Raw genomic sequence first — 9,839 nt, 5'->3', positions numbered from 1 at the left:
CTACAGGCGCCCGCCACTGCGCCTGGCTAATTTATTTATTTTTTTTGTATTTGTAGTAGAGACAGGATTTCACTGTGTTCGCCAGGATGGTCTCGATCTCCTGACCTCGTGATCTACCTGCCTCAGCCTCCGAAAAGAGAGGATGTATTTCTAGTCCCAAGGGAAAGAAACCGTTTTTAAGTGGGTTTCTGAACTCAGAAGTCCAATTTAAAAAATGGTTGAAGGCTGGGTGCAGTGGCTCATGCCTGTAATCCTGGCACTTTGGGAGGCCGAGGCGGGTGGATCACTTGAGGTCAGCAGTTAGAGACCAACCTGGCCAACATGGTGAAACCCCATCTGTACTAAAAATACAAAAATTAGCTGGGCATGTTGGCAAATGCCTCTAACCCCCGTGACTCAGGAGGCTGAGGGAGGAGAATTGCTTGAACCCAGGAGGTGGAAGTTGCGATGAGCTGACATTGCCTCAGCGCTCCAGCCTGGGCAACAGGGCGAGACTCTGTCTCCAAAAATAAAAGAGATCGCATTAGATAGTAAGAAACATTAGAGCATTACCTGTGACCAAAAGACAGCATGGAGTGAAAAGACAAGCCACAGATGGGGACAGTGGCAAGATGGAGCCAGACAGGGAACTCGTTAACCAGTTCATTGAAAGAGCTGTAAAGAAAAAGTCCCGGGAAAGTGGGCAGTTTACCCACCTTCAGAGATTAAATCATGAGAAAGCGCCCAGTCACAGAGCAGGTGCTCGGGTCTGCGGGTCCTCTGGCAGGGGGTGGAGTGTGTGAGGAGAGGGCACCCTGGCGGGGGCTGCCGTAAGTAGGTGACGGTCGTGAGGTTGTCCCCTGTGCCCTAGCTATCCTGCTTCTCCATATGTCCTTTAAATAGATCAGAAAGGACCCCACAGAGATGGACATGAGGGTCCACAACGGCCAAAAACAAATGAGGCACAGGCTGTGTACCCCTCAGCAGAACTGCGCTGTTTGTGCAGTCCGCACACACTGAGCCAGCTCTGCCCAGGCCCAGGGACCTGCCTGTGAAGAACCCTCAGTCTCCTGGGTACGCATTCCAGTCGGGGAGGCGGTCAGTAGGGAGGTAAAAGGCGGAGGCAGTGAGCAGTGAGCAGGTGTCGGGTGGGGGCGTGCAAGGAGTGCAGAGGAAAGGTCTCCCGAAGGGGCCAGTTGAGAGCTCAGACCTATGAAGTAACAAAAGGGTGGGGCTGGGTGCGGTGGCTCACGTCTGTAATCCCATCGCTTTGGGAGGCCCAGGCAGGCATATCCCTTGAGTCCAGAAGTTACAGACCAGCCTGAGCAACATAGTGAGATCCCTGTCTCTACAAAAAAAAAAAAAATTAAAAATCAGCCAGGTGTGGGTAATGTACACCTTTAGTCCCAGCTACTCGGGGGGCTGCGGTGGGAGGATCACTTGAGCTCAGGAGGTTGAGGCTGTAGTAAGCTATGATCATACCACTGCACTCCACCCTGTGTTTAAAAAAAGAAAAAAGCGTGGGTAGCCGGGCGTGGTGGCTCATGCCTGTAATCCCAGCACTTTGGGAGGCCAAGACGGGTGGATCATGAGGTCAGGAGATCGAGACCATCCTGGCTAACACGGTGAAACCCCGTCTCTACTAAAAAATACCAAAAAAAAGGGGGGGGTCCGGGCGTGGTGGTGGGCACCTGTAGTCCTAGCTACTCGGGAGGTTGAGGCAGGAGAATGTCATGAACCCAGGAAGTGGAGCTTGCAGTGAACCGAGATCGCGCCACTGCGCTCCAGCCGGGGCAACAGAAAAGGCAGAGGTATCGTGGTGGTGGTGATGGCATGACATGGGTCTGCTTTGCTTGAGTTAAGTGGAAGCTTGTGTAGAATGTCTTCCAACAGCACTTAGAGTTCTGCAGTTCCCTTTAAACTCTGCTAGCCACAGAGAGAGAGGTTGACAGTTGATTCTCTGCAAACTTCTTTCTTTTTTTCTCTTTTTTCTTTTCTTTTTTTCTTTTTTTTTTTTGACAGAGTCTTGCTCTGTCACCCAGGCTGGAGTGCAGTGACACGATCTCAGCTCACTACAGCCTCCACCTCCCAGGTTCAAGAGATCCTCCTGCCTCAGGCCCCCTGAGTAGCTGGAATTACAGGTGCCCACCACCACACCTGGCTAATTTTTTTTTTATTTGTAGTAGAGAGGGAGTTTTACCATGTTGACCAGGCTGGTCTTGAACTCCTGACCTCAGGTGATCTGCCTGCCTCGGCCTCCCAAAGTGCCAGGATTACAGGCATGAGCCACTGTGCCCAGCCCTGTTTCTTTGTTTTGTTTTGTTTTTTAAACAGCTTATTAATGTATATACCATGAAGTTTACCTATTTAAAGTGGACAGTTCATTGGTCTTTAATATACAGTACTCACCATTGAGCATTTTCACCACCCAAAGAAGAAATCCTGTACCCATTAGCAGTCCCTCCTCATTCCCCCAAATCCCAGCCCCTGGCAACAGCTGGTCGACATTTTGTCTCTATAGATTTGCCTGTTCTAGATGTTTCCTTTCTGTGGAATCACACACCCCGCCCCACCCCACAGCAGCGAGGTCTTTGCGCCCCATATCCTGTTGGAGCAGAACCTGACAACCTGAGAAGGGCTCCCAGCACCTGGCCTGGTGCGGTTGACTCTGGTTTTCCCTGTAAAACTAGGCCTCCTGCAGCTGTGGGAAGCCCCCTCCCAGCTAGCTCTGTGGACCTTCAGACCCAGGCGGGTCCTGGGAGAAGCTGGACAGCTGCAGTTCACACCCTTGTGTGTCCGTAGCCAGTGACATGAGAGCCTGAGGCTGACGGGAGGCCTGGGCAACTCTGACCCGCTGGGTTCTGTTTAGTGAGCTCATTGTTGGTGCACAGTTAAAATCAAGGGAGCTCATCCCGAATACCGGCTCCACTTGAATGATGGGGCCGCCCTGTATGCGGGCATTCAGCTGAGGTTGGGGCACGGGTTGGCAGGACCTGAACTCTCCCAGTCATTGTGGTGTCCCCCACCGCCCACCCGCCGTTGTCACTGCTCCTGGGTACTTCCTGCCCCTCCTGCCTGGTTCTGTGGATGCTTTGGTAGAGGCCTACATTCTGCACCATTTCCAGAAACGGGGGTTGTTCAGTGGCCTCCAGAGGGGGCCCCCCACTCCCTATGCTTTTTTCTAAATAATTTCATTTCAGATTTGTGGTGGTTTTAACTGCAGGAACAGTCTTGACACAGCTCCTTCATGTTATTAGAAATTGACATCCCCCTAATATATCTTTTTTTGGGGGGGGGGACAGAGTCTCACGGTCACCCAGGCTGGAGTGCAGTGGCACAATCTCTGCTCAATGCAACCTCTGCCTCAGGGTTCAAGCAGTCCTCCTGCCTCAGCCTCCCAAGTAGCTGGGCATACAGGTGCCTACCACCACGCCCAGCTCATTTTTGTATTTTTAGTAGAGATGGGGTTTCACCAGGTTGGTCAGGCTGGTCTCAAACTCCTGACCTCAAGTGATCCACCTGCCTCGGCCTCCCAAGGTGCTGGGATTACAGGCGTGAGCCACCGCACCTGGCCCACATAATATATCTTTTAAATGTAAACAGACCTTGCATTTCTGGTATAAACACAAACTAGAATGAAGCATAAAGCATGCATGGTTAGGATGGGTTTACTAATATTTTAAGGGTTTTTTTTTTTTTTTTTTTTTTTTTTTTTTTGAGACGGAGTCTCGCTCGGTCACCCAGGCTGGAGTGCAGTGGCACAATCTCTGCTCAATGCAACCTCTGCCTCAGGGTTCAAGCAGTCCTCCTGCCTCAGCCTCCCAAGTAGCTGGGCATACAGGTGCCTACCACCACGCCCAGCTCATTTTTGTATTTTTAGTAGAGATGGGGTTTTTCCATGTTGGTCAGGCTGGTCTTGAACTCCCGACCTCAGGTTGTCTACCTGTCTCAGCCTTCCAAAGTGCTGGGATTATGGGCGTGAGCCACCACGCCAGGCCTATTGCAAGGTTTTTACATGTAGGTTTCCATAGAGATTGTCAAATAATTTTTCATTTTCATCCTATTCACGACTGATTTTTTAAAAATTGTGGTAATGAGGCCGGGCGCAGTGGCTCACACCTGTAATCCCAGCACCTTGGGAGGCTGAGGCAGGTGGATCATTTGAGGTCAGGAGTTTGAGACCAGCCTGGCCAACATGGGGACACCCCATCTCTACTAAAAATACAAAAAGTAGCTGGATGTGGTAGTGCATGCTTGTAATTCCAGCTGCTGGGGAGACTGAGGCAGGAGAATCGCTTGAACCCGGGAGGTGGAGGTTGCATTGAGCTGAGATTGCGCCACTGCACTCCAGCTTGGGTGACAGAGGGAGACTCAGTCTCAAAGAAAAAAAAAAATCTGGTACAGCACAGAATGAGTTACCCTCCACGTAGATGCTACTTTTTATCTACACAAGTACAACACGGAGGTTCTGATGCCTAACAAGCAGGTTTCTTGGAAATCTGCATGAACTCTGGGTATGGTGTCTTTGTTCTCTGGCAGCTGGGGTGGCTGTGCCCTGGCCTTATGCAAGGCCATTGTTTTGTCCATGTCCTCTGCAGGTCTGTGGGTTCTGGCACCATCTGAGTCCCCTGACCATCTGGTCATCCCTGGCACCTCTGCTTTGGAGCCACTTTGTCCCCGATTAGACACAGTCGCATTTTCCAGTGCCGTTTTGGAAAGATGCTGCCTTTGGAGAAGGCGTTTGCCTCCCCCAGGAGCTCCCCAACCCCCCTGGATCTGCCCACGCCAGGGTCAGCAGCCGGAGTCCAGCAGGAAGAACCCGAGACCATCCCTGAGAGGACCCCTGCTGACCTGGAGTTCTCCCGCCTGCGTTTCCGAGAATTTGTCTACCAGGAGGCTGCCGGGCCCCACCAGACTCTGGCCCGCCTGCATGAGCTGTGCCGCCAGTGGCTGATGCCTGAGGCGCGCTCCAAGGAGCAGATGCTGGAGCTGCTGGTGCTGGAGCAGTTCCTGGGCATCCTGCCTGATAAGGTCCGGCCCTGGGTGGTGGCACAGTACCCTGAGAGCTGCAAGAAGGCAGCCTCCCTGGTGGAGGGCCTCGCTGATGTCCTGGAAGAGCCAGGTGGGCTGCCCCAGAGGAGAAGCATGGCTCAGAGGAGATGGGGAGGGGGTCCTGGAAGGCCCTAGTGCCAGCCGTGGCTTGTCTGAGATAATTAAGTTTCCCACACTGGTGAAGCAGCTCCTTGGTCCTCAGGGGCCAGGACAGTTGCTTGGGCTCCTGCCTTCACATCTGCCTTCTGGATGTAAGGAAGCCAGAAGAATGAGGGAAAGGGACCAGCCTCTTTTTTATTTTTTTGAGGCAGAGTCTCGCTCTGTCACCAGGCTGGAGTGCAGTGGCGCAATCTCAGCTCACTGCAACCTCTACCTCCTGGGTTCAAGCAATTCTCCTGCCTCAGCCTCTCAAGTAGCTGGGATTACAGGTGCCCACCACGATGCCCAGCTAATATTTGTATTTTTAGTAAAGATGGGGTTTCACCATGTTGGCCAGGATGGTATCGATCTCCTGACCTTGTGATCTGCCCACCTCGGCCTCCCAAAGTGCTGGGATTACAGTTGTGAGCCACCGCACCCAGCCCAGCCTCTGAACAGTAAATATTCTGGGTGCTTTGCAGGCCGGAGGTCTCCTGGTCCAAGGATGAGGGTGCAGGATGGGTGGTGATGGGGCCCTGGAGCCTGCAGGTCCCTGTGGTTTAACTGTGTGATTGTTGTTGGCGCGTGTCCTGACCTCTTGGGGTCACAGGTCCCTCCACTGTTGACAGGGATGCTGCTGGGCTCCCCTGCGGGCTCATCCTCAATTCTTAGCGATGGAGTGTACGAGAGGCACATGGACCCTCTGCTGCTACCAGGCGAGCTGGAGAGCCCCAGCCAGGCCCCCGGAGCTGGGGAGATCCCAGCACCTTCTGAGACACGTGAGTGCTCAGCCAGCCTGGCAGCCTCTGCTGGGCCTTAGGTGGTGGGCAGAGGCCTGTGGTTGGGAGAGGGCAGGAGGGCAGCCAGGGAGTCAGGGGCCCCATGGTCCACGCTATCCATTGGGACTTCCTCCTGTAGTTCCTCTGAATGTTAGACATTGTTTATTAAATTAGTCTTCAGAGATTATGCAGATAATCCATACTTGCCACAAATAGTGAAAAAGCATCAATACATAAAAGAATCTCCCAACCCCCCACCATGCACCCTCTGAAAATAAAGGGTCTCGAGCGTCCTGACGCACGTCCCTCATGTCTCCCTGCACATCACACATGCACATTCAGGGCCTGGGGCCGGGCTCGCTGTGTATGCTGTGCTGTGTCTGAGTGCTTGCTGTTCAGATGGGGTGGCTCCTCCAGGCTGTGGCTGGGTCTGGTTCTTTAGTTGCCCAGCATCACGTGCTTAGCCCATCTCCATCCTAGAGGTGGACTCTCTGCCCCTTGCAGTGAATCTGCCATGACACCTCCTGACTTGTGTGCCCCATATGTGAGGCTCTGGGCACTGTGGGTGGGCTCCTCAGGACCGCTGGGCAAATGGTGTGTGAGTTCGACATTTCACATAAAATAGAAACTTCCATGTGGTTTTCCAGAGGTTTTGTGGCTGTTCATTACCAGCATGGGAGGCGCCCACTGGCCTGGATGCAGCCCAGCACTATGTGGTATTGCTTTTTAGGATTTCCACGAAGGCCAGGCACGGTGCCTCATGCCTGTAATCACAGCACTTTGGGAGGCCAAGGCAGGCAGATCACTTGAGCCCAGGCATTCGAGACCAGCCTGGGCAGCATAGGGAGACCCCATCTCTACAAAAAATACAAAAATTAGCCGGGTGTGCACATTAACTTGGGAGGTGCGAGGATCACTTGAGTCCAGGAGGTGGAGGTTGCAGTGAGCCAAGATCGTGCCACTGCACTCCAGCCTGGGTGACAGAGCAAGACCCTGTCTTTAAAAAACAAACAAACCGGCCGGGCGCAGTGGCTCAAGCCTGTAATCCCAGCACTTTGGGAGGCCGAGACGGGCGGATCACGAGGTCAGGAGATCGAGACCATCCTGGCTAACACGGTGAAACCCCGTCTCTACTAAAAATACAAAAACTAGCTGGGCGAGGTGGCGGGCGCCTGTAGTCCCAGCTACTCGGACGCTGAGGCAGAGAATGGCGTGAACCCGGGAGGCGGAGCTTGCAGTGAGCTGAGATCCGGCCACTGCACTCCAGTCCGGGCGACAGAGCGAGACTCCGCCTCAAAAAAAAAAAAAAAAAAAAAAACAAACAAACCAAAAAAAAAAAGATTTCCACGAATCTACTGGACTTGAATGGGCATCTCTGGGGCCACCCAAGCCCTGTGGCCACCGTCCTGCTTTGTAAATCAGGGACAGATGTGGTGTCCATTGAGCCTTGGGTGCTGCTGTCATATAAGCACACTGGGGCCTGTGTGGGAGGCAGTGGGGACTCCTTGACCCTTGGGGGAACCTAGCCACAGGGAGCTCGTTACCTCAGCTCTGCCTCCCCCTCTCCCCAGCCTGGCTTTCTCCAGACTCCTTGTTTCTGGAACAGAGGAGGGTCAGAGAAGCAAGGACCGAAGAGGCCAGCCCTGCCAACACCGAGCAGGTGGGTGGGTATGAGTCCCAGGGTGAGGGCCTGGCCTCAGCTTAGAGGCGTTCCTCTCCCCATCACCAGTGCTTAGCAGAGGGCTGCGGCCCCAAATGTCCACAGCGCCGAGGCCCAGAACCCAACCCGGTGGGAGCGTGAGGGCGGAATCTTTGTGGTGCGAAGGGGGCTGCCTCCTGCAGTGCACCTGGGTTGGAGCCCCTGACCGGGGCTGACTCCTAGCCGGCTCCTGTGGCTGTGGGGCTGTGGCGGGTCCTCCCTTCTCTAGGGCAGGTGGAAGGTCTCAGCCACGGCTGTACGGCTATTTCAGAAGCTGAAGTCCTTTCCAGAGGAGCCTCAGCACCTGGAGGAGTGGGGCCATCTGGACCCTGCCGAGGAGAACCTGAAGAGCTACCGGAAGCTGCTTCTGTGGGGTGAGACTCACCTGCCTCGGGCTCACACCTCACTCCCCAACCCCTCCCGCAGGGGTTGGTGCAGGAAACTGTGACCCCAGGGGCTTTGGCTGGGACACTGTAATGTCTTACATGGATTTGAACTTGCACGTGTTTGAGCTTGAATGTATTTGCCAAAGCCCCCACCCTTTCTGATCTAAACATCTGAGTTCTGCCCAGGCCCTGCCTATAGGACTGAAGCCTCGGAATTTGGAAAGGCCTCCTGGCCCCAGGGCACCGACATTGCCACCCTCCTTGCCCAGAGACAGGGCCTCACCTGCATGGCCTGGTCAAGGGTCTCCTCTTTTGTAGCCATTCTTGCCCCAGAAACCCTCCTTTTAGGGAGGTCCCCCCACTCAGACTCCTGAGCATTTTTTGTCTTAATGTCTTTAACTTTGCTTTCCCTGAGTTCTGCCTCCGCCTGCCCTGTCGCCCTTCCAGCCTTTCCTTCTTTGCTCCACTGTCCAGGGGCCTGACAGGGAGGTGGCCTTGGTGGGGGTCCCAGTGCAGAGAAGAGGAGGTGGGCTGCAGCCTGCCCTGGCTGGTCCACAACACACGACGCCCATCAGCTACTCTGTGTTGATGCCTCTTTCATTTCTTTGGTTTTTATCCCCACTCAGGGTATCAGCTTTCCCAGCCTGACGCTGCCTCCAGGCTGGACACTGAGGAACTCCGGTTGCTGGAAAGAGATCCACAAGGAAGCGGTGTCCCAGGTGAGGTTGGGTTGAACTGGTGTTAGGACCGGGTGGGGTTTGCTTTTTCTTCAGAGGCTGAGGGGTCCCCTCCCAGTGCCATCAGCCCCAGCAAAGACCTCAGCATTGACTGCTTCACCATTTTCCCACCACCATGTCAGAGTGAGGCAGGAATCCAGTTAACGTCCGTGGTCTCTTGCTGCATGACAGATCACTCCAAGACTTGGTCAGTGGAAACAGCAGTGGTGTTAGTTGCCAGGATCTGTGTATGGGTCCCAGGGGGTGGCCGTTCTGCCGCATTGGAGGTTCTGTGCCAGCACACCAACGAGAACACCGAGAGGTGGACTTGGGGTGGAGGGCCCTGGGTGCCTGTCACCAGGGAGCTTGTCGCTGGGGGGCTTGGCCATAGCTATTGACACCGCTCTCTTCGCTGGCAGCTGGGCCCCTCCCTCCAGGAGGGTGCGCTCTGAGCAGGCTCTGCTTGCATCGTGCATCTCGTGGCCAGGCCAAGCTAGTGGACGGGTGGAGACCTCCAAAGGCGCGGTTTCCAGAGCCCGGGCTCCGTGGGGCTGTCCTTCCTGTCCTGTCGGTGGCCGCCATTGTTGGAGGCCTCCAGGTCCCACATCTGCAGCAGCAGGCGTGGGGCGCGTGCTGCAGGGCAGCCTGGGAGGGACAGCGCTGCTTCCAAACAGCCGTGAGCCCCGCGGGGATCCAGAGCCCGGAGCCCTGTGTCCTGTTCCGGCCACTGAGGCTCGGCCGGGTCCTCCGCTCCCTGGCCCTGGGCGGGGCGCTCACGCCAGGGCTCTGACCTTGTTCCAGAAGGCGGGAGGCGGCAGGAGACCGCTGGGTGCGCCTGCGAGGAGGCCGCCCCCGCGCGGGTGCTGCCTGAGCTGCCTACGGAGGCGCCCCCAGGGGACGCCCTTGCCGATCCCCCGTCAGGCACCACTGAGGAGGAGGAAGAGCAGCCTGGGAAGGCCCCGGACCCGCAGGACCCCCAGGACCCGCAGGACCCCCAGGACCCGCAGGACCCCCAGGACCCGCAGGACCCGCAGGACCCGCAGGACCTCCAGGACCCCCAGGACCCGCAGGACCCCCAGGACCCGCAGGA

The 9,839-nt window shown here is 55.5% G+C and overlaps 2 protein-coding genes across 4 annotated transcripts in view; one reads left to right on the top strand and one right to left on the bottom strand.

The window, feature by feature from the left end:
- ZNF135 (zinc finger protein 135) overlaps positions 1 to 9,839 on the bottom strand; it is a 44,388-nt gene that overhangs the window by 13,979 nt on the left and 20,570 nt on the right. The window lies entirely within an intron of this gene.
- The window catches only part of ZSCAN18 (zinc finger and SCAN domain containing 18), a 15,871-nt gene that overhangs the window by 4,344 nt on the left and 1,688 nt on the right, over positions 1 to 9,839 (top strand). Inside the window, exons 2-9 of one of the 2 annotated variants that reach the window (XM_011960464.1) lie at positions 883 to 1,053; positions 2,002 to 2,120; positions 4,578 to 5,101; positions 5,799 to 5,948; positions 7,520 to 7,608; positions 7,919 to 8,021; positions 8,660 to 8,752; positions 9,551 to 9,833. In XM_011960464.1, coding sequence (XP_011815854.1) covers positions 4,699 to 5,101; positions 5,799 to 5,948; positions 7,520 to 7,608; positions 7,919 to 8,021; positions 8,660 to 8,752; positions 9,551 to 9,833 — 1,121 coding nt within the window. In that variant the 5' untranslated portion in view covers positions 883 to 1,053; positions 2,002 to 2,120; positions 4,578 to 4,698. Of the gene's footprint in view, positions 1 to 882; positions 1,054 to 2,001; positions 2,121 to 4,382; positions 5,102 to 5,798; positions 5,949 to 7,519; positions 7,609 to 7,918; positions 8,022 to 8,659; positions 8,753 to 9,550; positions 9,834 to 9,839 lie in introns of those variants that run through there. The other variant, XM_011960463.1, reaches the window with a different exon arrangement.

The sequence above is a fragment of the Colobus angolensis genome, unplaced genomic scaffold (genome assembly GCF_000951035.1).
Source record: "Colobus angolensis palliatus isolate OR3802 unplaced genomic scaffold, Cang.pa_1.0 Scaffold510, whole genome shotgun sequence".
NCBI lineage: Eukaryota > Metazoa > Chordata > Mammalia > Primates > Cercopithecidae > Colobus > Colobus angolensis.
The sequence above is the reverse complement of the archived record's forward strand: the minus strand, read 5'-3'. Positions and strand labels throughout refer to the sequence as shown.